Source organism: Prorops nasuta, unplaced genomic scaffold, assembly GCF_024137725.1.
Source record: "Prorops nasuta isolate Cenicafe-Biocafe unplaced genomic scaffold, Cenicafe_Pnas_1.2 PNAS00002, whole genome shotgun sequence".
In the NCBI taxonomy this organism is placed as follows: Eukaryota; Metazoa; Arthropoda; class Insecta; order Hymenoptera; family Bethylidae; genus Prorops; species Prorops nasuta.
In genome coordinates, this window is record NW_027116799.1 from 572,049 (window position 1) to 599,743 (window position 27,695).

General features: G+C 37.6%; 2 protein-coding genes across 4 annotated transcripts; one reads left to right on the forward strand and one right to left on the reverse strand.

The window, feature by feature from the left end:
* Positions 1 to 919: 919 nt before the first annotated feature.
* LOC136777185 (uncharacterized) lies at positions 920 to 6,858 on the reverse strand. 2 transcript variants are annotated; one of them, XM_066733295.1, is made up of 6 exons: positions 6,780 to 6,858; positions 3,513 to 3,944; positions 2,579 to 3,307; positions 2,136 to 2,476; positions 1,794 to 2,051; positions 920 to 1,208 (listed from the first exon to the last, which is right to left on the reverse strand). In XM_066733295.1, the coding sequence occupies exons 2-6, from the start codon at positions 3,923 to 3,925 to the stop codon at positions 940 to 942; spliced, it is 2,010 nt and encodes a 669-aa protein (XP_066589392.1). In that variant the 5' UTR covers positions 3,926 to 3,944; positions 6,780 to 6,858; the 3' UTR covers positions 920 to 939. The 2 variants fall into 2 exon arrangements, with proteins under 2 accessions (XP_066589392.1, XP_066589382.1); XM_066733285.1 differs by having other exon boundaries at positions 2,579 to 3,418.
* LOC136777213 (G-protein coupled receptor dmsr-1) lies at positions 3,838 to 26,887 on the forward strand. Of its 2 annotated transcripts, XM_066733368.1 has the most exons (6): positions 11,228 to 11,823; positions 20,932 to 21,059; positions 21,240 to 21,948; positions 24,992 to 25,103; positions 25,803 to 25,987; positions 26,389 to 26,887. In XM_066733368.1, exons 3-6 carry the CDS (start codon positions 21,392 to 21,394, stop codon positions 26,876 to 26,878), a joined length of 1,344 nt encoding a protein of 447 aa, XP_066589465.1. In that variant the 5' UTR covers positions 11,228 to 11,823; positions 20,932 to 21,059; positions 21,240 to 21,391; the 3' UTR covers positions 26,879 to 26,887. The 2 variants fall into 2 exon arrangements, with proteins under 2 accessions (XP_066589475.1, XP_066589465.1); XM_066733378.1 differs by lacking the exon at positions 11,228 to 11,823 and adding an exon at positions 3,838 to 3,884 and having other exon boundaries at positions 20,932 to 21,948.
* Positions 26,888 to 27,695: the final 808 nt, after the last annotated feature.

Consider the following 27,695-nt stretch of genomic DNA (forward strand, 5'->3'; position numbering starts at 1 on the left):
GGAAAATCTTCCCACAATGCATGCGTATATATAGAGTATACGTATTATAATCTCCATACATGTGTTTACCTTTTCCTTTTAATATCTGATTTTTAACCAACTATGACGCAGATCCGTTATTGAAGCTTTTCTCCCCTGCTGGAAAATCTGAGAAAATTTCTGTTACATTATTCATCCTTTCATTTGATCCTTCAAAGTAATTTGATTTATTTCGATATATTTGGGAAAATTTCCTTTTCATATCGCCATTCGACTTTCCCTGTAGCACATGGCTAAACATCGTAGTCCTCTATCTTGCGAAGCTTGTTTGCCTCTCATTGAAAATTCTTACGACAATTCTGACTTTGACCTAAAAATAAAATGTGCCACGTGGAGCAGCCTCGAAATAAAATGCACGTCAACCACTTTTTCAACGTTTTTTATTTTATTAGTTTTGTACAATTTCTTTTTTTCGGGGGATTCGCAATCGCGAGGATGTATCGAGAGCTTTTGCTGTCGGATTTCATTAAGATTTAAAAGGGACAAAGGAACGATTGAGTTGTTCTTTTGTCCGCGGACATATACGCTCGGGGAAAAGCAAATTGTAATACGTCAGGTGTGCTCAATGACGCAAAATTTGATACGATAGGAAGGCTATTGAAGTCCGGCTGATATAGCTCGGTGAGAAAAAATTTGCGATTTTTATGAAACCAGACAGCAGAAAACATTTGCCTTTCTTTTCACGTTTCGTTAGCCTCCGACGAAGAGATTGTATACATGTACTATATATTTCATTTATCTTTCACTCTTGATCATGTATATGTTTTTCGTGCGAGACGAAAGGTTTATCGTTCAAGAAAATCAGTCATTATTTCTTCGCCACCATGGCCAATGGAACAGATATTTCATTCTTGATACGAGTAACAACAAAAAACGGATACATGGTAGAAATCGAGGCTATTATTTATTAAAGAAATCATGCTCCTTTGTTACAGATCTGAGAGTGTACAGCTCGTAAGAAAATACAAAAAAGCTAGCAAACAGTCCTATAAATAATATAACAAAAGGAATAGACACGTGTTTCATTGATATTTTATCACGACTCGTCTTTTCCTTGTGGTATTGAATTCTCAAAGCATCGTCCACCATTTTCTGAACCCATTTAATGTAAATTCCGCCACTATTCAGTCGTTCTATAATGGTGTTGATCCTTGGCAAAAAGGGCGAGCCTAAAAAAGATTTTAACATCACTTTGAGAATTTTCATTCGTTATCTTCCTTATGAAAACATAGATCAATACTATTGGCTGCTTTAAAATTCTCTCAAGTTCCACTACCAAATGTTGCAATTTTTTTCTTTTCTGCAAGAAAGTCATTCTTGCAGGGATGAATTTTTAATAAGAGAGCGCGAGCTTGCTGAAAGGTTATGGGTTTCCATAATAAGTGAATAGTTTCTATAAGAATTTTTATACGAGGTTCTCTAGAGAGGTTCTGCAAAAGAAACTCATGTTTGCTTGTGAAAGCAACGAAGGCATTACATCGCAAATTCGTCTCTTGCGAATCGCGTTTAAGAGAGCACCTTGAAAATTATTTCTATAATAAATAAAGGGAAAACTCCTTGAGATATACTTGATTAGTATCTGTATATTATTAAAGATGCACTACACCATGCATTTTGTTATATAGCATGAAAGTGAGACTCTTGTAAAACTTTAATTACACCAAACCTTCAGCTTCGTTCCTTATTATTATTATAATCAAGGCTTCAGCTATAATTATATATATATATATATATGTTAATGAAAAAGTTAATACCTCTCTGCGCTAGAAATCCCAGCAAGTAATATTTCGGACATTCTTCCATTATGTACATCTTATCAATAAAGTCATGGTACTGCGGCATCACAATGATTTCCCTTCTCAATAAAAATCCTGCGTTTCTCTCGACGCTCAACCTTCGCAATATATCCGACTCTTCGTCGATCGCCAATTTGGAGCGTAAACTTTGGAACTTGGGAGTTTCCGGAAATGTGTCGCTGAGAAGATCCGGCGATGAAGTTAAAATGGACATTCCTGAAAAATGTATGGTTCGATCGATTTAAATCAAGAGTGTTCGTTCATTCTACATCGAACGTACGATTGAGATTATTTTTTTACCACTCGCGTCCAGTTCTTCCAGTGCGTTGATATCCTTGTAATAGGCGCTCGAGCTGAAGTTGGAGGTGAGCTTCGAGGTGAAGGTACCAGTCAACACTATGGCCAAAATCAAACTGCAAGTCAGCACCATTCTCTCGGAAAAATGTCCCTGAGCTTGTTGCAGCGGTAAAAATAGCTGCAGAAAGACATCGGTGAAGAAAGTTTTCGATCCTGTCCATCTCGTGAAACAGGACCTTCCATTCAATCGCTTCTCCCCGTTGTCCCGACGATTCGGGCAATAATTCCAAATCCCGCAGTCTTTCCTCAAAAACCTCGATCGTATTTCACTAGTCTTTCGAAGCCTGAATAATGTTTAAATTGAAAACTATTCTTGAAGGATCATTAACATTGGAGCTCGATAAGTAGGACACGAGGTAAAACTATAGAGATAAAATATTCCTTACCCAACTACAACGTTCCTCCGTAATCTGTTAGGGATGGTACGCCAAATATTGGAAGGATCCCAGTTTGGATAAGGGAAACAATCAGCGGTAAGGAAGTATTTCTTGCAAGAGCCTGCACGCTGAACGGATCCTTTGTGACCTCTCCCACTTTTGCCGGGTTCCTTGAAATTGCGTTGATATTGCGGAGAGTTTAAAGCTTTTCTACCGGTTCTCATGCTAGTGTACACGAAGGAAATAATAAACTGACTCGAGATGATCAACAGCCACGAACTTCCGTTAAAGGCTCTTATCAGCAGGAGATATTCCGGAAGTGGCAAAGCTTTCGGTACGGCCACGCACAGCTCGTCTCCGGTTATGAAAGTAGTCGACTGCAATTCCTCGGATCCGTACTTTTTGATAAAGAATTGATTGAACGTGAGGTCAGTCTTTCTATAAATGATATCTCCCATAGTGCCCACAAAGACGCCATTTTGGTTCCAGCCATACTTCTTCGGATTCTCCCGTAAAATTGGCGTCACGTTCATCATCCTGCAGAATTCCTGGAGGAACAAGTGGTCCACACCGTGGTAAGTGTTATTAGTTTTAGTCATAGTGGCTGAGGAGAATATGGAGATTTTTAAAGGATATCCATTAAAGTTTTTCCTCTCCTCGAGAATGTCCTTGACAGCTTCCGTCTCATCCATCACGCAGAGTCCTTCTTTCATGGCGGATTTCTCACTTGGATCGCCTCTGCAATGTACGCCAAAAGGATCGTAACGGATTAGCTTGTCTCCGATCGAGACGACCACTCTGTTCACACTGCGAAATCGCCAAAGTCTCTCCAGCATCCACCATAAATATCTACGAAATATGCACTCATTCGCATAATTATAAGAATTCATTTTCTCCATAAACATTATATATAATTGCATGCCTTTTAAATAACTTTCCTAACCTGTACGATATTTTTGTCGCACGAGCCTGCTTGCTTGGGATCTGTCGAAGGATGTAAAGATTTTCAGGTTGCCAAAAGGACGTCAGGTGGGGCGATTGCAGGATTTGGTCGACGCTTCGCAGGTCCAGTACCAAAAGCAAAACACAATTTCCTGGCCGAATTTTCTCCACGACTCCCAAGCTGAGAATTCGCGTTGCCATGGTTGAACTTTCGAGCAACGCGCGAGGAACTTGGATATCTTCTCGGGTCTTCTCGTCGATTATTATCAGTAGTTGCCTCCGGAGGGGATACTTGTCACTCCATTCCCTCAGGAGCCGAGAAACACCAGAATTCCCAGCATCTCCCAGTGTCCTAACCACCCAGCACGTTGAGGTAAGCAGGAAAAGTAACCGAGTTGCGATAAAAGATCTCATTCCTCGCTATCACGAAAAGCTGCTTTGCAAATCAATTTTATTTTATCTTTTTCCTTTCAATCTGTCACGAAAATTTTCGGAATTTTACAGAAATTTCCGAAATTAATGTGTCTTTGTAATGAGGGACCCTATACCTATATATACTCATTATACATACATATATGCGCTCACAAAGAGAATCATTAAGCTACTATTAAGTAAAGAATTTTCTCAATATCTGATATTGAAAATTTATTCTTTATCATTCTGCAACCATAATTGGCCCCGGCCGTATCATGGAATTTTAAATGATTAGAACTTGTGTGAGCTGTTATTATCATTTAATTAATGTACGTGTATATTCGGTGTCAAAGGACTCGATCCTTGATTCGATTAATTTATATACGCAATTCTAAGATTAACATTATAGCTAATACTTGTTCACGTGTAGTATTTTATTGGAAAATTTAGATGAAAGATAAAATAAATAGGGTAGGATGTTTGGTGGTAAATATTTATGAGTATTGGTGGATGAATTTGCTTTATTTATTAATGAAAGGTGAAATATTCGTGCTAGAGAGAGGGTTAGGGGTGAACGAGCGATGGTAGAATGGAAAAAAATATGCGTGATTATTGTTAAACACAAATTGTGGCAGCTGTTCAGGTAGAGGAAAATCCGATTGATTTAATCTGTTGGATTACACGAGTTTTTAGGTGGGTGCCGTGCTAATCTCGATATTAAAATCTGACGTGTCAGGAAAAATTAGCGTCGATTAATTCTGCAGCAGCTGACAAATATATTTGCTTTAAAGCTCGAAAAGTTGAAAAATCTCTCGTTTAAATCGATGTAAACATTTTATGACTGATTTTCAGATAGAAGTAAAAGAGAGGTGGGTGAATCCATTGGGAATCGTTGAATCGAACAGTTCGGAGAAAATATGATATTAAATTTTCATGTTCCCTATCCTCCTCCACATCCCCAGCTGTTGGATACTTCGACTTTAACCGAAACGTCTATCCCCTTATTTTCTATATCACCGCGGCTCTTCATTGTTCTCTCTTGGCAAAAAGCACCCCGTTTGCAAAATAATATTATGCACAAAAGGTTTTTAAATATGCTTGCAAACGCAGCTTTCCAATAATTCAATTTTCCTATAATTTCCATTTATAATTAATTATAATATAGCATGAATCGCGAGGATGTAAATATTGCTTCAGTGCTGAAATAAATATTTACAAATTATTTCCAAGCTCAGAAGCTGTTATTGGTGGAAAAATTGCCATATCAGTATAGTCTCTCGTATACACTTTTAAAGCTGCAGGAGATAATTCAGTTGCCAGCAAATTGTACGATGCCAGCAAAGATTAAAGCTGACCGACGCGTTGATCGAATTGTGTAACGAATCGATATTTATAGCTTCGGGCCAAAAAGGGCGTTGAACATTTTCCATAAAAGCAAAAATTAATGATACACACTCCAAAGGGTATTTCGTGTAGGTACTCTTTGTTATGTATAAAAATCAAGCTGCGCTTTCTGTATATAAATGGCGAACAATTCCGCACTAAATTAAATGAGAGGATTCGGTAAATTTATAAAGTATACAACGTCGGCGTGTTCAGGACGAGACACGAGTGATTTCTGGAAGAAATATTTCTGAATTTTGCGAAAGCTTCGATTTAAGAGCAAGGGTGCAACTAATGGCGCTTAAAATTGCTTTCTCGAGCAGTATCGAAATTTTCGTGCGCGATAGCGAGGGCTATTTGCTCTCGTTATATCGTGAAACCGAGACCATATCCGGTCACGACGATAACGGGCCAACAACCGCACGTTTACGTGTCCCTATAACTTGTCAGGATCACATGCTGTCCAGTCTTCTATTCCCCAAACTCGCCCTCGGAAAAGAAAGCAAGCAAAGTTTTAATGAAAATAGCTTTGCCTTGCAAAAATACTCCGGAAATTCTTTACCGCTGGTCCTTGGTAATCAGCTCTGGAAATTCGGAGAAACGTTGAAATTGCACAAGTTTTTCGCCAAAGTTCCGAGCTTTTTTTTTAACCAACATTCTTTATATACGGATCATAATAAGTTTTCAACATTCTTTTTAATAAATCGATTAAAATCTATTATGTATATCGTGTAGACTTTACAATTAACGCACAGTACATTCGTGCAGGATTAAACACAATAGCGTACTGGATTCCTTTCATTTCCAAGCTCGTTGCGCACAAATTTTTTATGATATTACAATGACAATCAATGGATATAACTTTGGAACCGTCTGTCGTTTAAATTTGCATTGAATCGCACAAAAGAGCGATTATATAATTGTTACCGCGAAAATACGTTGCAAAATTATAAATGAAAATTTACAATGACTGTATAATAAATTAAAAATTTTGGCCCACGATTATATTGTTTTGTAATTTTATAAATATCTTTTATCGAGCCGAGTATATATATATATATATATATTCGTCAATCGGATCACGCGTCCATCGCTCTATATATATATATATATATATATACTAATTCACTTTTCAACAACGTGCTTCGATATAGAAATTAATTAAATTATATAGTTGCATGTATATAGTAACAAACAGTTGAGTTATTCGTTTCGTCATGATTCATCGCAATAATTGCACAAGTCGGGTCAAAGTATCGCGCAGAAACTGTTTGAAGTATGAAGGCTGCAAGTTGGCGAAACAGTTTGGAGTGAAAATTGAAATCTCTATGGCCCAAGTTTAATATGGAGGATGAAATTCGTGATAGGAATGAGGAAAATTCTTGTCGCTGCAGCATGACAGCTATACGGAAAAGCTGGGAGGAAATCTCTGATGTTTACCAAAATACATATTAGAGTGTGTGTTATATACAATTCCAGTTGATTCTGCTGCGTGGATGCTTAAAGTGCGTCACCTGTATGCAGGACTGAGAGGCTCTCGTTATATTAATGGCCAAACGAAAGCTCCGAAAGGCTTCACGGACTCGTTCGGCACGCGCGTCAAAGAGACTTTGCGTCTATATCATCGATTATTCGCGAAATGATGAATGAACCGGGCTAAAACGTCGCAGCTGCGACGCCCGCATTAAACTCTATTAACCCGACCGGTCTAAATCAAATTACGCGCAATCTCCTTACAAACGATTTATATAGTATGCCGACGGATCGTTCGACAGAAATCAATTCGTCGCAATAAATTCAACATTATCACTCCGCCACTCGACTAAAGCCATTCAGTCACTCTTTCCTCCATTTAGCATTTCGTCATCGTAAAGCCTGCACGTACGCGCGTCGAGCGAATGGTGCAGAATTTGTGCGAAAGAGTATAGGTGAAAAAGCAAGAAATTTTGTCGAAGCAGAAAACTTTTTAGCGGATATTTTAGTGCAGGGTGCAAAAATGAAAAAATCCTACCTATTATCGTGAGTGTTCCGTCAGTTTCGGACCGCAGTTACGCATCAGCGGGAAGCTCGGTAATATCTGCTAGAAATTCTGGAAGCCTGTTCAACCCTTATACTATACCGGCTTTTATTGAAAACCACCTTTATAAAGCCTAGACAAAGATCGCTGAAACGAAAATGGCGTGATGGCATTACTGCGGCATAATTTGATCGCTGCGATAACGTTACTTATGATCCTGATGCAAAAAATACGATGATCGGTATATATATTTACTACATTTGCCCGGAGAGTTTTTTCAGCGTGTCGCTCGCTGGTAACGAAATAACAGTCGGGACCTCTCTTAGCCAAAATGGACTAAAATCTATAGTTTATAAAACGATAAACTTACGATGACCTTCATGAATATGTATGCGGAGCATGAAAAAGCTGGAGTTTTAATTTTGCCAGCTGCTTCTGCGCGGATTTTAGCTATCGACAGTTTGCACGTATCTGCAAATTTAATGCAGAGTACCCAACCAAGTTTCGCCAGTTAGTTATTAATTGATTCTCAAACTCTTATCTCGTTGCACTCTCGATAAAAGTAGGGGAATAATTTGTACCCATTTATATATATATATATATATATATACAGCTCAAGCGTGTTCTCATCATTTATTTGCGCGTCGTGATAAGAAACCTGGAGATTCAGTTTTAATCACTCCTTTAGACATTCTGACGTTAAACGTGATTTTTATAAATCTGCCGCCCGACTGATATAAAGTCTTTTTTTATCGTTTAGACTTAAATTCGGTGGTTCTTGTGATTCGAGAACAAACGTCTCGCACCACTCTAAAAACTTTGTCTCGGTCGTCCTGATTTATCCCCGGTGTTTTATGCCAGTGTGCGAGCCCTCACGGAACTTCCCAAAGAGTTCAAGTTCAAACGCTCTCACCGAAACTTTTCACTCTCTTATAAGCAACCTAAGGTCAGTTCGTGTGTGTACTCTCAAATACACCCCTAGTTATAGTTGACTCTAATCGAGAATCGTTCACTTCATCTATCGCCAGACTACGATACTGTACTTGAGGAAACTTTCTTTATTAAATTTGATTATCAAAACTCGATCTCTCTTTGTTCTGAAACGTACAACTATATTTATTTACGCAAAGGTATTTGAAAACTCGAATTATTTCGTAGTTGTAGCTATCACTTTGTGTCAAAGCGAACATGATCTGGTTGTATCTATATACATATTCCAGTTTTGTAGCTCCAATATAAACTGCAACGATGCAACTACTCCAATTATGATGGCATAACTATACAAAAGCTTAAGTCGAGAGTCATCACTTTTAATATAAAGGATATAATACAAATTTCCATTATAATTGTAACATTGATTAATCTACGTGGGAATGATATGGTAGATCGTGTAACTTGTTTATTCCATACTCGCTGAATTTTATTAGTTGTAACAAATCGGAGGATGATGACTATACGCGAGCATGTGTGTCAAGCTGTACAAACAATTAAGGATACTAAATAGACAACGTTGGTAACGTAAACAAGCTGAAATACAGGGTAGTAGGCGAGTAAATCGTCGAGACTATGGAATATTAACAAGATGCTAATATGCATCGCAACCATGAATTTCATTGGCCAAGGTACAGTCCAAAAGACGTTTCCTTCCTATATATAGGAATCAAATTATCAGGAAAATCTGCGCCAAAGCGGCAATGGCCTCCACAGAGAAACACGTTTCCTAGCTGTTTCCCAATTTAGCCGAAAATAAATTTTCACGTGAAAAAGAACTTACTCCTTTGATTGCGTTCGCCTTAACAATTTAGAAATTCTGTCTTATAAAAATTTGAAGTGTTTTAATGAAATGCAAAGCTAAAAGTTCTCGGCGTACGTACAGAGGGAATGTAAATGCAATGTGATTTCAGGTTAATTTTTAATAGCACTTTAATGAGTAGAAAAACACAGAGGTAGTCAGTTAGAGTTGGTACCAAATCGTGGAAGCTACTCGGAATGTTCGCGAGAATTGAACATGGATTTGCATATGGATTGTCAATAACAGAAAAATCGATTTAAATTGGATACCCTCGATCCTATATAAAAAAGTAATTACGAAATAAATGCCAAAAAGATACAAACAAGCATAAAGAGAGAGAGAGAGAGAGAGAAGAGGAGGAGGATAACAATGCCTTAATCATTATTTAACCACCTGGGGTCTTGGAAGAAAATTTATTAGTCAGTTTATGTAGGTCGCACGAAGAACCGTTGGCAGATATAAGTTTTCCCTTCTTTCCTTAATTAATTGTCAAGGATGCTCGCATTTTCTGGTCCAGTTAAGTGTGAGAAATAGCGAAATGTTGTCCTTCCCCGTTTTATTCAGTGATTATCATTCGAAATGGTCGGAGCTGAAAATGGTTGAAAGGGGTTTCCGGGTGACCCAGCAATGTAACCACTGGTCCACCACCCAATGTCTTTTTCAAAACTTCCTTGTTCCTATATATATATATATATCTAGCACAATTGAATTTTTTATAACAAATTACAATCCTTACCCTGCATGTGTACACGTCTCGTTATGAAAATCTCTATAATTGGCTTTCGTAATCCGCTCCACGAAAAGCGGGAAATTCTTTCTCCTCGATAATGAGACTAAGGTTTGAAAGGCCTAATTGATGCCTCGATGCAGCAGTATTTCATGGCAAAGGACCATTTATCTTGAATAAAACGCTTTATACACGGTTAATAATCTTTTTTTTCTTCTCTTGAATCCTCTTTACGAAACTTTCGCTAATTAGCATCAACGTGAATGCTCGGGATGAACGATGTCGTTTTCATAATAAAACCGGAAATGGAAAAGTAGTATAGAGATAAAATTTTAGTTTTTACCTCTTTACGATAGTAATTATCTCGGCCAAGCTGAAATATGCTGTTAACGATGTATTTGGGGGATAAAAGTGGTCGAGAGTGGGACAGAAATGTTTGTTACCAGCAAGAGTACCAGGACGCTAATCGACCTTGACGTACCCTAGAAACGAACCTGACCAAAAGTTTTAAGGACTGAGAGTTTGCTGCAGACTAGGGGAGAACGTCGCTGTTCTTCCTCCCCGAAAATATCGAAAGCTTCGCGAGGGTGAATGACGCTTTCCGAATTTTTACTCTCCTTTCGATATCTCTCGTGGTAAAATTGCTTCTCGCTTTGCACACGAAGGAAATTTCAAATAAATTTGATTCCTTTGAATCTTCGCTTATTTATCTAATATGTATTCCATGGACGTCCTAGAGAGGGACAAGCTTCACCCTAGAAAAATAAAAAATTTCCAGTAATAAACTGAACCAATAATCTGAGTAATATTTACGTAAACATCCATTCCGACAAAAAATCCTCCGGACGTTCCTCGTATCGGCTTACAGCATCAGAGATTCGATTATGCAAATTAGAATGGTTGAAAGAAGAATTTGGAATTTTCTTGAAAGTCAAAGGGCGGTATAGTTGATATTTTCTGGCCTTGGAAGCAAGACAAATTTGCAAGAAAATAGTTTGGAGAAATTAAGATATTTGAAAATGACGAAGGGTTCGTTTCGCCTTTATTATGGGTGATTATGATTTTTGATGGAACTTTTATTGTAAGAGAGGTACGTGTGTGAGGAAAGAGGTGCATGTGCAGGTTTTGATATCAAGAAAGAATGAGACTGAAGGATCGAGTGCAATCCGAGAGCTTGGGTAGAGGAGTTGTGTGTATCTACAGCATCGCGCAGGCTCCTGCAAAGAGGAAACGCCGAGAGTGGTCGAGAGGGAGTGAAAGATACTCATGAATTTTCGTCAGTAACACCGCGACTTCGTAGTCCTCGAGTACAATCCTCGCGAGTCCTCGAAGCCCGCGAAAATTAGTCTCTTTCTCTGTATACATATGAAAAAATTTTTTTATTCAATTTTTTCCCTCTCCCCCCTTTTTCCCCTTACCTCCAACGAATATTTATTCTTCCTGTTGCCAATTTCTTCGATTCGTTCGCCAGTAAAAATTAAAATTCCAATCAACTCAAATTGTGTACAAATTTTAAATGAACAAGTATAAAAACGATGTTTTTCCGATTGAAGTTAATTGGCAAAAGTGCGGTTGACATGGACGATATTAATCGATGAGATGAAATTTCTAAGAAAAAAATGTTCTAAGAATTATCAGGTTAAGTGCAGCGAATGTCCTGGGACCAGAATAGTTATACAGTGGATGCATTGTGAATTTCAGAAGGGGCTGGTAACCTGTTGCCCGAATAAACTTTTCAGATAGGATTCGGAATGAAATTAGATTTCGCGTACTACCTGGCTTGAACTTTGCCAATCTGGCCGGTCAGTTAAAGTTGGCTAATGCTTATCAAACAAATGATAAATAATGAACAACGCACGAACGAAAATAGAGCCTGATGGCAATATGCGTTAACCGCGAAATTCTTAGCTCCGGATTAAAATTTGCTCAGAAAAATTGAATAAAATTTTTCTGCAACTAACATTATGTTATGATAAATGGTACGTTACATTTATTTGATTTTATTTATAATCTGTAATTTTGTCATTATGTTTGGCATGGATAATCTTGTATACTGAATATTTATATGTATCCAAATCCTCTTAGCTATTAGAATTGTTGTTGGCGTGAAATAAAAATGTTGGGATCATAAACAAATGGTTTTTCGTGACTTGAAAAACTTCAACATTCACAGTTTATGGTTTCGAGAGGTTGTAACATGTTTATTGAAATCGAACGTGCACCCGAAAACTTTCTCCCTTTTATATATAGAAACGAGTTATAATGCATAATTAAGTCATCCTGCAGGGATCAATTCCTAAATAAGTGGTCCAATTCATTTTCTCCTGGTAGCAAGGATAAAACTTTTCATCCACTTTGCTCTCTTCTTTGTTCTAAAAGTTTCTGATTAACGACTGGTGATAATAAAATTTTTAACTTGGATAATTCATCATTTTAGTTCGCTTGGCAAAAAGAAGAGACTAAACCGATTCTTTGTTATTATTATAAATACAGCAATAACCTATATATATATATATATTACGTTAGAGGATGCTATTAATTTGGGCAAGTATAAATTAATCCAATTGTGTTGTAAATCGACGTGGAAATAAGATTGTTTTACAACAAATTGTAGCTATGAAGTATATTAATCCTGCCTATTCGTTACTGACGGGAAATCGATAAACTGATGTTTCATGTTGTTGTTCTTATTATTGTTATGAGGAAGGAAAACGTGTAGGAATTTCAGTCTGGTGTCCTTAAAGCTTCGAGTCTGTTTATTCCAGTGATAAGAAAGTATTTTCAATGGTTACTCGAGGAACACCTGGTTAGTCGAGCCATCAAAATGTTTTCCACTATATACTTTCTTTTACACACGTATACCTTCTGTCATAGCCGTTAATTAAACTAATGAAGCTGCTAAAATAATGGTTTCGCACGCGTGACAATTACATAAATTTTGGACACTTTAGCTAATTCCTTTCGTGACTCTGGTGAAAATTGAGTTTATCCACTTGATTGAAACGTCGCGTCGGTGGGACTCATGAATTTTCACAAGGGTCATACGGATAACTCGAGTTTTATCTTTGGAATGTTATTTTCATTGGGATTGTTTTCTGAGAAAATAGAGGAGCGGAGTAGTAAAAGCAAGTTGGCCTCGTTAACATAATTTTGGAAAATGAGAGGGAAGCTAAAATTTGTCATGCAGCGTTGAACGAGCGGCGGCCACTTGATAGCCTCGTCTATTTGCAAGGCCAATTCACGTTTTGCCCACATAACACAGTCTGGTACACAGAGGGATGCTCTGCTGAAACACGTCCTGGCAATTGCGTGTTACAACCAGTGAGAAACCAAACGCCGCGGGGTGAAGCGAGCTGACTTAATAACGAAGATCCGCCATTTAAATTGCTTTTCACGACACCCGACCCCACGAATTCCTTGCTTCGACTGGCGTTCGAGCATAATTAGTCCTCGGTGCTTCTGCTATATACCTCGCCACGATTAATAATTGAATTTTTTATGGGAGAGAAAGATGGAAAACTTATTATTATTCCAATCTGTCAAGACTCTGCCATTCCTTAATTGATTCGTTTAATTAAATTTGAAACACATAGAATAATTTACACTTTATTGATGAGCTTATGACGAATGTTTTTCATTGGGCGTACTGCAATTTTTTGTATAAGATTTAAACATTTATAATAATAATGATTGAGCTATTTTTTTGCACAGTACAGTATATAAATTTTTACGCGATAACCATGGATCGTAAAGCTACTCACGATTGTCTGTTTTAATTTTGCAACAAAAATGTACAGTGTTTGACAGAACAATAGAAATCTGTGATAATAATCAAAATACTTTGATGTACGTTCATTGTACTGGACCAGATCGGTTTTCCCATGGTACCAAATCACAAGTGCATCTTGAATTAGGCAAATGGAATTGACATTTGATCTGCAGAGCTCGCGTTGCTCACCTTGCACTAGTTAACTGTCCCGAGATCAGGAGAAGATTTATGAAATTGTCGTGACCGTATCTTAATTAAGGTCGTTTTCAGCCACCTAGTTAAGCTTTCCCAGTGATTAATATTGCTAATATTATAAGAATACAGCAAAAGCATTAAAAAATTAGTGAAATAATGCTCAATGGTATATAGTATATTTGCTTCTTCAGTTATCAAATGTTAGTTTAGTCTTATCGTTACGTTTTGCTGCAATCAATCATACGAGTACGGTGGAGAGTCAACAGAAATTTGACGAGTACTTAGCAATAATCAGTGGTTGCTCGTTACCTTTGATAAATCCTTTTGCAAAATTAATTGATTCTCTAATTATTATTATTTATTTTTTGTGGAAAACATTAAAGCTCATTGTTGATTGCTCAATGCGTTATAAGCTCGTGTTTGTGCAACGTGTCTGTAACTTATCGTCTATGCAAATACTGCGGTCCATAAATTTACAGATCACACAAATTCACACATAAAGACTTATACGCGTGAGCACACAAACGCTCGCATGTGCATAGACATGCTGAAGCTCAGTGGTAATTGTCAAAGTGTTCATAACGATGATCGATGAACTCTGCAAAATTATTTCCAGCAGGTCGTTTAGCACCTCGAGTTGTTTGTGATACTTTGGCGGATTCCTGCAATGTTTGAAAATGGTGTTCCTTGAAAACACGCGGAAAGTATGGTGAAACAAGAGCCTATGAAATATGATTAATGGTGCGAGCACTAGCATGACGATGCGGCGATGAAATAACTTTTTTTTCGATATTAGAAATATGATTAACGAGGCATCCTTGCGGATCATCGTTCTAAAGTGGCGAACGCCTTAATTACATAATTTACTCGTGGAGAAAAGATAGCAATTTGATGTTAATAGAAGCAGTTATTGACCGTGCAATTTTTTGTCTACGTAGAAGGTATACTTAGGGATGAAAGCAATTATAAAATTAAAATTCTCATGACTAATCTTATGTATTAAGTGCAAAGCTGCATTATATGTTATTGTTAAAAGGAATCATGTGAAAAGTTTTATTTTCTTCTTTTGTTCAAGAATTTCGAGCTGATTGCAAAAATGAAACTTTAATGTAACTGGCAATATTTCCATTTATAATTTGTTTACATTAGCCTTGTGGTTAAGTCAGCTTCCAAAGTATTGGTAACTTAAAAGGAGCTACCGGTTAATTGTGTTAAAATTGCATGAAACTGTAGCGTGCATTTAATTCTAATACCTTATAAAGTTAAGCTTTAATAGAGTTTTTCAGTAGTATAGCCAAAGTTGTTCGAATAATCAAGCAACTGAAATGAATATTCTTATTAGTTTCAAGGATTTTTTTTTTTTTTTTTTTTTAATAAACCTATCAAGCAGCCTAGCATCAGTGTTGGAGAAATGTAATTCCAATTGCAATTATAAAAAGTTTTCAAATACTATAATTTAAAATTGAAAGAAAGAAAATTATAATTACATTCTATTATTATATATTTGCATATTTAAATTGTAGAGTTACAACGTGAGATCGTTGCATTTCCATTATATAAATCTCTTGAATAAAAATGCTATGAACATATGTTAAAACTTATGCACCCTATACTTACGAGTGATTATGAATCTTTGTTTTTAATAATTTTAAATTTCTGTAATTGAAAAGTATTTGTATAATTGTACTTACAATTACAACTATACATTTTGTCCGACACTGTCTAACATCTGTCGTGAAAAATATGATAAAATAGTGACATAATTATCTGCTTATATTTTTAATCCTCTCGCTAAAAATCCAAATCTGATTAAACGATAGTAAAGCAATAGTTTCATATTTCACTGTCAGACAATTATTGGGCAGTATAGTATGAAGCAAAAGTCAATTGCGTAAAATGAAGTTTCACAGAGAGCATTTTAATTAAACCTGATACGTTTCTTGATTGTTTCCAGATAAAATTAGCAATAGTTCACGAGTATCATTATAGAGCGAGAGTTAAATGAATTTAAAATTTCACGGACAGACTTTTCCAATATTGTTTACTCGTTTAACAGTGCAGGAATTTCAGACAAGCCGGCACAGCATTCACATTTTATGGGGTAATCCGTGGCCCGAGAACACAACGGGGAGAGTTTCTCCCACTCTCTAATAGCTAAATCTCCTTTGACCAAGTTAAGAAGTTTGCTGAGTTCTGTGCTTTTAAATCCAGCAGACCGACGCATGCTGCAGAATATAAATGAAGAAATTCACACGAACCTTTGTCGGATATAGCTGGCTTGATTCTTATCCGAAAACGGACAAATACTCATCCCCTTTTCTCACAAGTATCCTCTTACATCATCGGAATATATATGCCATTCCTCCCGTTGCCAAAGACAGGATCGTCAAACACAGTGTTTCCTAATAACCATTGTTAAAGGGGCTAATTAACAAGCAACTTGCCAGCTATACATATATCTAGCAATCCTTAATCGACCCTATAATTTGTAGGAAATTCACGGGAACGTGCGAAATGGTACTCAATATTATTAATAGGAGGGAACACACACTTGTACAAATTCACATTCGGAACGATGATCAAGAAACGCAGAGTACGTATTTTCTGTTGAATGAATTCCACATATTTCTTTCCGATAAGCTTCTCCCTCGGTATCCATGCATGCATATATATAAAGCGAGCTTTCACCACTGACGAGGACAATGGTAAATGTTTGCGAGATGATGAATATCGTAGAATTTTAACAGACATCTTGATCGGTCCACTTATTTTTTACAGACTATGATGATTTTGTAAAATGCTCATCTCCATAAAATACTGTTATTTTCATTATTGATCTTGCTTCCTCATTTTCTAATTAGATTTTGTCATTTGAAAATTTTATTGCTATCGACCAGAGCAAACAATGATATTAAAACCATAATAACGTACTATTAATCAGTAAACTACACATTGTAGGATATATATACCTATAGCCAGTCGATGCTCGTTGCAAGATGATACACTCGAGACGATTAACTGAGAATTCTATACTAATTACGTAAAATTATTGACCCTATCGAGGAACTTGCGACAGTGTTTGGAGGAAATAAAAATGAATGATAAAAGAAGGAAAGTTTAATTATTTAGAAAAAAGTTTGACGGTTTGGATTTATCGTGCGTGTTATTAATGATGCAATGTTTTGACACGAGCAACGTGGTAAATCGTGCAGGAGAAATCGAATTTTCGTTTCACAGCCTTTAGTTCGCTGTTCCGGATAGTCGAGCCTGAGGATGTTCTATAGAATTTCGTTCTTGGAAATTCGAAGGGAGTTTTAAACGAAATTTAGCGAAAGCCCTTTGGCTACTTTCACTTAAATTCGTCCATCGTAAAGAATGATCTCGAAAAAGTCTCTCAAATTTTGTTCTCCCCTAAACTTCTATAACCATGCACCAATCGTCCGATCCTCCTGGAAATTCTGTTACTCCCCAAAGTACCGCGAGCGAGGCCCATACTATTCAATTTTGGTATCGCGCGATCATCGGAGAGAAAAAGCTTCGGCTTTTCCTGCCCCTACGCGAAACCCTGATGGAGAAAAACAAAAAATTCCCCATGCAATATAATAACGCAGCACGGCTATACTATTTCTCTATTAACTCGACACAATAACGTAACTCCATTAATGGAAAGCTTTCTCGTCCCTCTTACGATGATTAAAACGATCGCGAGCTTAATTAATAAATAAAATATGCGATTTTATTTCCCTGGCAAATCTAATTATTATACGGGTAACGAGGTTGAGAGAAAATAAAAAAGTTCACATACATATAGATATAAAGCGCATTTAATTTTATGTAATAGTAATTTTTCAGGCATGAATAGATGAAAAGCCATGTCAAGTGTTAAATATTGTATGTTGAAAATTTTCTATACATATATATGCATATAAATTGTACAAGCTTTACGAAGGGTGAGATTGCTTTGATGCCAACGGGATTAGATTATCATTACATGGTTATAAGGATTTCATTATACCGAGATGATTACATCCGGGTTTAATTCCCACAAAATGAAGCGCGATAATTTTCCAACCTGCAAAAAGGATATTTGGAAAGTTGGCGCGCGGCATGAGCAGCACTATAAATTGTGGGAATGTTTGATGCCGCAGCAGTGGAATATTAGATGTATACGGTTTGACGCTGCTGCATCCGGGCGAACGTTGGAATATCCGAGATGGCACGAGTTTAAACAATTTTAGGAACGCCTTCGAAGGAAGAATTTTGAGAACGTCTGTGTTCCAACGGAATTCGGAGGGTATCCTATAGTGCACGCGGGACAAACGACATAACTGCTGCACCAAATCGATAAGCTTATAAGAGAGAATTCGCTATCAACTGTATATATAATTCGCGTACATTTCCTCCTTTCAACAACACTTGTTCTTCTTATTCCATTTGAACCGGAAACGGCGAGTTAAATGGTATAGAAATATTCCAGACAGTTAAGGTATATATCTTGATAATGATAAATATTCTCGTCGAGTACAGCCTGTGATATAGATGTCCAACGAAATCTTTCTTTTGCACACGTGTATAATATTGCAATATAAACAGAATCGTGTCCTCCATCATTCAGAGTATCTCACGACTTCTTTTTTACTACTTTCTCTCCACCCTCTTTTCCCCCACCACTCTCACCACCCTCGATCTCTGTTTCTCTCGCTACTTTTCGCGTAATATCTTCCTATATATACGCCCAGTCGAGTACGTGTCAAAACCTGCTGTGAAATATGTGTCAACATTACCAGCGAGAAACTTATTGTTACCGGATATATATATATATATACACACACACACACAGCTTTTGGTACCTATGCGTGATCCATACGCACGAGAAGCTTACGAAGCGAATCCATCCAAGAAAACTTTCGATCAGACTTACTCTCCTCATCCCAACTTTTCGCATACTTTTTAAACAACAACGAAGAAACTAAAACCTGTCACTGAAATTTTCATCTGCAGGTGGAAGGAAAGATTCCCTGTGGAGGGGTTGAAAAAATTTGGGAAATTGACTGTAATTGCGAGCATTATTTTTAGTCTGATAAATGAAGTAATAATAAAATAAGGCAGTGTTTTTATACGGAAATAGCAATGTTAACTTTTTGCAAGCTGACCTCGTTGACTAACGTAGATTAATATTGGAGCAAGACTAATGCTGTATTATCCGTTTGAGGAAAAATTATTGTAGGAAAATATCGCCAACTGCATGGCAGACTGCACTGGTGATACGCAGAATGGGATTCGCTTGGCGAAACTATAAATTCGTGTCTGAAAATATTTAAATAGCGATGAGGGCTGGCTGGCAGGACTGCAGTGGGAATCCGGAAATTTCCATGCGCAATTAAAGCTTTCCATAGGACAAATTAACATTTACGAGGATGTATATTTATACACGAGTAATTTGGTTTTAGACGAGAGAAGGGTTGATTTCTTGGCAATTAGGAGTCTTGACCCGAATTTATAGGAGCAAATATCGTATATAAATGTCCGTTCAGTGTCTCGGCTGCGGGGAATATGTGTGTTTCGAGAGTGAAACAGCCCGTTAAATATAAGGAGAGCGATCCATAAAAGCGTTTTCTGCACCCTCATGTGCCATTCCGTCAGCGTGACACAAAGCTCGCTCTGTGTGTTTTCTTCCTTCGAAACTTTCCACGATTCATCCGCGCGCTCATCCATAAAACTTCAAAGAACAGATCGTAGAAAGATTTAGGGGCAGGTGCTCGTTTTTCAAACGGTTCCGCCAATTTGCCGTGGCAGGAAAAAGGCTTGCTCTTCTCGAGTAGCCGATTCCATGGAAAACTCAAGGAAGAAATTAGAGGAGAATGGCGTAGTTGGAATAATTTACGAGAGCCTGCTCCCTGTAATCTTTTATATGCTTCCCATACTTCTTGGAATCCTGAAGAAGAGCTTGCAGTGCGAAGGCGCGAAGGAAGGAATTTTGCATCCCTGCCCTTTTCGATTCCTTCGACATTCATAGATTGAAACCTCGATGACCTTCCATCCAACGCCTGCACCCTGCAATCTTTTACCTTCCAAAATCGATACATTTTCGATGGCTGAAATTGTATATATACATTTATATTATTTGCATACACGTAGCATAGCAGAGAGAGATAGTTACATAGAAATAAATATGGCTATATACACACGTACGATAATAAACAAATACAAAGGCAAAGAAAATGCATTGCATTTATTATAGCAGGAAAGTTTGAAATAATAGATGTAACCGGAACCACACAGTTATACAAATGTTATGACGAACACAACAAGGCTGGATTTGCAAGGATTGAATTTACTTTCGAGTTGAAATATGGGAGAGTATGGCATTTAATTAATAGAGTAGCTTTTTGTCAAGTAACAATCTGATTTCAAATGGAATATCCTATTCTTCCTGTTTAACTGAATATAGCGAGTTCTCGTTCTTCCACATTTGTCCCAGAGCCATCGAATCAGCTCGGAAAGAACCAAAATCAAACGAAAGTTCACTTTCTCAATGTCCCTCGCTCGTGTGATGTTATAGTAAAAAGAAAAATATCCTTCGGACATCCCACATCCGAACGTTTATATCATATCCTCCGTATTTAAACTACCCTCTTCTTCTTATTTCCTCCATGCTGCACGTCCCTCAAATATTTGCCCAGCAAAATTTTCATCTTCATAAAACTTTGTTATTTCCAACGGAATTGTTTTAAAAATGTAATATCTGCCTATCTTTCTCACTCGTATAAAACGCCTTTTTAAGCCGACGCATTTCCATTACAGTATTAGATAACATTTCTCTTCATATTCCTTTTATCGAAATTTCTCATTCGTATCGCGCATCATCTTTTATCCGATATTTTGTATAATGACCTATTTTTATCAGCGCTCACTGTACAGAATGTTCTCTGGTACCTGCCAGCTGCTACCTGCCATACTTTATTACGTCACACCTTGCTCGCCTTTTGTATGAAAAAAAAGGTGACATTTATTCCTGCTGAAATAGAGCAGCGAGGACTTAAACTTGAATTCCTTTGTTTTCACGAATGCACCGCTTTTCAGCTGATAACCATCGAGTAAACTTTTCCTCTTTTGTTTGCAGAGAAAAACGTGGCAGGAACTGGGAAGCATCCATGCATTTCCGGTTAGACCGAGCAGCACGAGCCATGGAAAGCTAAGAGCACCATATAGGCGAGAGAGTCGCAAATAAAGTTTACGTATAGAGGAAGGGTAAGGTGACACGATGGATGGATCGGGAGCGCGGGGAGAGGAGGGCGAGATCGATTTATAAATCCTTCTCCAATGTCTGTGCGTGCATAGCAGGGCGGCTTTACGCCGAAGAGTTTAGTCTGAGAGGAGAGCGTCGCTTTGATATGAGAAAAAATTTGCCATTTTCATTTGAAATTTCAGCAGTCGAGAGGGAAGTTCGATTAGAAAAAAGCTTTGCTGTGAAAAGGGTGAGAAGCGAGAATTCCATTGGCCGAAGGATTATGAATTGAGCGGCCGATGAGCAGGAGCAATCTCGTCGTTGGCTGGCCAAGGATGAGGCTGCTGGTGATGAAATGTTGCAGCACGTTGGACACTCGGATTGGATGCGATTAAACGCCAGCCTCCTCTACCTTAGGATCTTTTTGCGTTCCGAGACCAAGATGGAGCCTATGGACAATTACTCGAAGATCCTGCTCGGGTACAACATCACCCAGGAGGACATTGACTTATTCTACAATTACAGCTTGGAGCAAGACGATCCATGTTATTGCAGCGGTTTCGCCAAGGATTTCGCGCTGGGCTATAAAAAGTATCATGGCTACGTGGCTTTGATGGTATGTGTCTTCGGAACGGTGGCCAACCTGCTAAATGTAATCGTGCTGACTCGCAAGGATATGGCGATTGCACCGATAAACCGAATACTCACTGGACTAGCCATCGCTGACATGCTGGTCATGTTGGAATACATTCCCTTTGCCTTGTACAAATACCTGGTGCTCCCGGAACACAAAGTCTTCCCATACGGATGGGCCGTCTTCGTACTCTTCCACATGCACTTCACTCAGCTCTTCCACACCATCAGCATTGCCCTCACGCTCACCCTCGCCGTCTGGAGATACGTAGCCATCAGGCCAGTAAATTACCCAATTTCATACAACTCATCCTAGCTCTCTCACCTGATTCTCCCACGCTTTTTCTCCTTCTCTCAAATACACGAAGAAGCAACCCTTCGATCAAATTTCCCCATTCAGCATCCTCCAGACTCCGCTTTTCTTTTTTTCTTTTCTTTTTTATATTCATTTTATTATACTACGGATTTCTATAGAGGGAGATCACCACACACCTACAAAGTTTTATATGAACAGGGATTATATTAAATTGAATGCTCGTTCAAGCATGTAAATAGTATTTGTGCATGCGACTCTCCAGGCTTTGTGATAAAAATTACGTGAAATTTATTAGTGACGATCGCATTTTTCAAAGTGCTACAGTCTCCTCTGATAGTCCATTAATTAAACTCCAACGCGCACTTGGACCGCGGTGCAGTTGCATCGGCATGTCACTGATAATAATTATTGACAAAGTTTAGAGTGCGGATCAATTTGGAAAGCCTGTTAAGCGTACAATGCGTTGTGCGAAAATTAATTTATATATATAGAAATTTTCCAACTTGCTATATGAATTCTATATTCATTCGCGCGATATATAAATGCTGCATTCTTCTTCATCGATTAAACGTATATATAACATAGAAACGTATACCGATGGAAAAATATTCGCTATAACAGTGTGCGTTTGCATGAAAATCTTCTTAAATGGAGAAAACTAAATTTTGCTGAATTGACGGGGTGCTCGTATAAAAGGATTTTTCAGTCATTTTTTAAATAAAAATTTGTCATTGCACTTAAGCTCTATTTGTTTATATTCAAAGAACTGGATATTTGCTGCAAACGTTATTAACGTGAGAAGCATGCAAATAATAATGGATTTTGCTACGTGGTTTTCTCTGAAAATATAACGCAAGTACTCGGTAATCCTTTTGAAGGCTACACGTGTAATAAAAATAATCGATAGCACTTAAGGAAAATATATCTCGTTCGATCTAATTAATTTATAATATGGGTTTTCCGAATAATTGATTTATTGGGTGCTGACCGCTTCTACTTTTTATCGACTTTATCAATTGATTACTCTCTGTGGCAAATCGAATTACCATATTTAATTAAACGTTCATTGGCAGCTGGCCAGAAATAAGCCACAGATAGGAATACTCGAAATTCTTTCATAATTCAGAGAAATTTATATATATATCACGCTGGGGAGACTTCTATTATGCTGCGTGGATAAAATATTCTTCGGTATGGTTGTCAATATTTAATGTTTTATCTAAAATGGTAATTGCTTGATGCATATGACATTCGTCAGGAGTTACTTGATTTATTTAGCTTTACCTTTATTCGCTCTTATAGGTACCTCGCGAAGAAATAGGCTATTTCCCTGAACGAATCGAAAGCCATTTGGACGTGTGATTTATGTCAGTCGCTATAAATCCTCAAGGGTCAATAGTGGCCCACCGGAAATTCGACTTTTTCACCTTAGGCACTAAAATTCCACGCGCGCGATAAAATATCGATAAAGAATGGAAGTAAACAAGCATTAAAAGCCCGACTGATAAGGGCCGGCGCATGATTAGCTTGAAAGAACAGCAAAAGCTGAAAAAAGACCCTAATTATTCAGTCCGTTCAACAATTCTCTCGGCTACAGTTTATAATACCAATTATAAATAATTAATTTTTCATGCATTTTCAACGATATAATTTACAAAGAGCATACTAGACTCAAGTTCTCTCGAGCTTATTCAATTTAGTAATTTAGTCAAATTTCGACGTCGCATCCCTGTGTACATGTGAATTTTTATTTTGCTCACATCTCTATGCCACTCTAACATTATTTGAGACCTCGTTTTGTTTATCAAAGCGTATTCGTTAAATCTTGCCAATATCCAAGGCGTTCGTGCATGTGGAATTCCACTTTATATCGGGTTCGTTCCAGACAATGTATTTTCTGGGTCTTGGTAGGAATGCCTGTAGGAACAGTTGGTAAAATATATCGTTGGTTTACCGAAATTGTTTTTGGGATGTTACTTAGACGTTATGCATTGCCGATTGGTGTTAATAGTAAATCACAATTAAATAAAGACCATCAGCTTCTTATATGATTCTATTCAATATGCTATAGTCTTTCTGAAAGAAATTTAAAAACCATGAAAAATCAGTGACATTTTAATTAGCAACTCTGTTCTACGAAATAAAATGTTCTGTTATTTTGATAATGTAGACGAAATTTGAATGAAAAGTATCAGAGTATTTTTTACAGTATTATAAAGATTAAGCACTGGAATTTTAAACAATTATTCATTTTTGTAAAATTTTAAATAGTAATATTAAGGAAAAAATTAGCTTTAAAAAGTCAATTCTTTTCCCGGAGTTTTCGAACGTCCTTAAACTTGATTCTAAATTTATCAATACTTTCCTGACAGCATGATTTATAGCACACTATAATAAATCCAGCCTTACTCTCTTTCCTTAATGTTTTTAATATTACAATAGGGTAATGAGAAAGAGGTTTTCTTTTGTTGCGAACTTTCCAAGCTTTTCTTACCATTCAGAAGATTACAATTCTCTTTATTCGTATATTCCGCATATTACGGTGGTGCAGTTGCAAAATGATGTTAGGAAAAGGAAAGAGAGTTGGAAGTAGAGCTGGTTGATGCATTAGTGTTATATTACTGACGAAATTAACTCTCGCCTCGCTTCGCACATGTGCAAATAGTCATCATTTCAGTATCGTGTTACGTCCATATGCATATCATATATAATATACTATACAAGTTGCATCAGTTTTACATTAAAGGAAGAATTAATTATAATTTCCCTTGGTTTTTGTTGAAGCATATTACAGCAGAAATGTAAAAAGAAACTTGAAACTAGATATTTTTATTAAACGAAGAGGCTTTGGATTTTTACGTTTTTCTTCTTATTAAAATTTAGTCACGTAGGTGAACGTGAGATCAGTTACTCTTTCGCGCAGTAATCGTGGGAGATGAATGGGCTTTTCACGAAATCTCTGGAAAAAAGGAGTTTTATTCATTTTCTTTGTTTCTTTTTTTCCAGGTTTCCGCAGTATAACCACTCATGGTGTACAGCCGCCCGCTGCAGGCTTGCCCTCTGTATCAGCTTTTTGGCACCCCTTTTGGCTTGCGCCCCTAGCTATCTTTTATTCGGGGTGAGTATAAAATTTTTTAGCCATCATCGTCCCAAAGAATCTGTTTTTACTCTTTGCCCACAATTTGTTTTATTCGACCAAGCTATATATTTCTTCAGCTTCGAGCTCTGACTTGTTGAATATTATACCACGTAAGACCCTCTCATCAATAACAGTTTTTCATTATTTTCATCAAAAATCCTCATCCCTCGGATCTTTTCCTCTCTTCTCCATTATAACAATAATATCTCTCTATCGAAATGCCAATTTTATTTGTTTCACCCTTTCTCAACTTGTCCTACTTTTCACCTTCATTTAACAGCTCTTCTCCTTAGATTACCAGCTTATAGTTGCTGTCAAAGTCATGTTTCCTTTTTATTGCAATTTTATCTGTTTACACACATCAAACAAAAACGTACGAGCACAGAAGTCATTCTGGAATCCCAGAAACCGTTTTGTCAGCAGTTTACGCAAGTCGATAGGTTACATAAAGCTCGCTGATAGTTGGAAAACAAGAGAAACCCACCTTTAGCTACTCTAATAATAAATAATATACACATATATATATATATATATATATATATATTAATACAGACTCTTCCGGTTAACCAATTAATTGTACATAATGTTTTAAAATTAGCACTATCGATTAAAGTCGAGTTGGGTTAAGACTGGAAGAGACAAAACTCTTAATTTTTTTTTGTTCTCTCGAAATGACAGATAAAAGCACAGAAGGTTTACGAGCATGGCCACGAGGAAGTTTTGTACCACGTGGATGCGGAGTATTCAGACAAGAAGAGTTTCGTCTATCAGCTGAATTTCTGGATGCTAGGGGTGGTAGTGAAACTGCTCCCTTGTGTTATCTTAACAGTCATTAGCTGCTGGCTGATAAAGGCTCTCTACAGGTAAATCGAGAACCAACCATATCTATCGCTCAAAACTAGAATTTCATTCGTCCTACGACTATTAACTATCAGATTAGTATAGCAACCTTAATTGCCACATGAAATTCTATTTTCAGCATCAATTATTGGTTTATCCTTCAGCTACAACACTGAACTAGAGTAACCAGTCATATTTATAATATTTAAAATTTCTATATCTTCTTAAATAAGAATAACTTTTATAATAATTGAAACATTTCTATATACCGTAATCCCTTCCTTTCATGTATATACAAATCTTCATAACAGTGATGTGGCTGGAGGTTAAAATGATTTATATACCGTATACATAATGAGAGAAAAAAGTGGATTCAAACGAAGATTTAGAAAGGCTTAAATATAGACAATACGATGAACTGTAGGGCGAAGGGGCGAAAGCAGGCGTTGAGAGGTTACAATCAGTGTGGGTCCTCGACAGCTACAACGACGACCACCACCACAGTGACAGAGACGGCGACAACGGTGAAAACGACACCGATCCTAAAAGCTCATAAGAATTTGGCGAACGGGTACCAAGGACCTCGTAGGCCGAGTAAATCGGAGAGGAGAGCGGATAGGACCACGAGGATGCTGGTGGCTGTGCTACTATTGTTCCTGGTTACCGAGATACCCCAGGGTGTCCTCGGTTTGCTCTCCGGAGTGCTCGGAGAATGCTTCTTCCGCAGCTGCTACCACAACTTTGGCGAGATAATGGATATCCTCGCCCTGCTCAACGGTGCCATTAATTTTATCCTTTACTGCTCCATGTCGCGCCAGTTCCGCACGACCTTCGGCCAGCTCTTCAAGCCCCAAATCATGAAGAAATGGCAACCGAGCACTCAGCAGACCGACGTTCAGAGCACTTACGTATGATACAAGCTCCGAAACCTGGAGACCAGCCGTCTGTAACGTGGACGAAGTAAAATTTTCCATTCCTCGCGTTTCCCCCTTTATCCCGATGACTCTCGTTCTTAATTGTCAACGACCCCCCTTTGTCTTTTAGCTTTTGATAATTTCAATCCACGTTGAATCTCTATTAGGAGAAATAGGATCAGTGGGACGGTAATAAAGTGAGTTTTGTCTCATCGCGAGGAGATTTGCAGATTCTTCTGTGCCATACAAAAGTTTTCCTTCATTTTCGGCGTAACAAGTTCAACGACTTTCGTCGAGCTTCGACGTGACTCCAGAGGATCGGGCTTAACGAAGCTTTGGCAAAAGTATAATGGATCGTCATAATAGCTGCGGAGGGAAAATAGGGGCCTGTATAAGGATTTAAAGTCGCTTAGAGAGTCACATGAGGGAATTTTGTACTAAACGAGCCCCCCGAAATAAAGCCAATTAATGTTCAAGACCCAAGTGGTTCGGTAAAATTAATTAATCAGGGATTATACAGCTATAAGTCAGGAATGATTCAAGAAAATTCAACTTCTTTCCGTTTATTTTCCGTCTTTCGCCTCTCGTGATTAATTTTCCTGCATGGAATCCATATTTATCTAAATTGCATGACGATCGTGCAGGGGAAGAAATCCTTCCTCTTGGAATATTGAACATTTATCATCTATCTATGGCTGCTTTATTTGAGTTTATATCACTATATATTGGTGCACGCGTATCATTTACTCCCTTATAAATAGGGCAGTAAAACGACGGATACGAATCTGCAAGATTGCAAGAAACAATAAACTCGTGC

What these genes read in the sequence shown, in the direction of transcription:
- LOC136777185 (XM_066733285.1), bottom strand. Translation starts at nt 3,925, where the DNA reads ATGAGATCTTTTATCGCAACTCGGTTACTTTTCCTGCTTACCTCAACG. An exon ending in CGGAGGAACGTTGTAGTTGG is followed by an intron (nt 2,477 to 2,578) that starts GTAAGGAATATT and finishes AACATTATTCAG; the next exon opens with GCTTCGAAAGACTAGTGAAA. An exon ending in GGGATTTCTAGCGCAGAGAG is followed by an intron (nt 1,209 to 1,793) that starts GTATTAACTTTT and finishes AATCTTTTTTAG; the next exon opens with GCTCGCCCTTTTTGCCAAGG.
- LOC136777213 (XM_066733378.1), top strand. Translation starts at nt 21,392, where the DNA reads ATGTTGCAGCACGTTGGACACTCGGATTGGATGCGATTAAACGCCAGC. An exon ending in TGGAGATACGTAGCCATCAG is followed by an intron (nt 21,949 to 24,991) that starts GCCAGTAAATTA and finishes CTTTTTTTCCAG; the next exon opens with GTTTCCGCAGTATAACCACT. An exon ending in CTAGCTATCTTTTATTCGGG is followed by an intron (nt 25,104 to 25,802) that starts GTGAGTATAAAA and finishes TCGAAATGACAG; the next exon opens with ATAAAAGCACAGAAGGTTTA.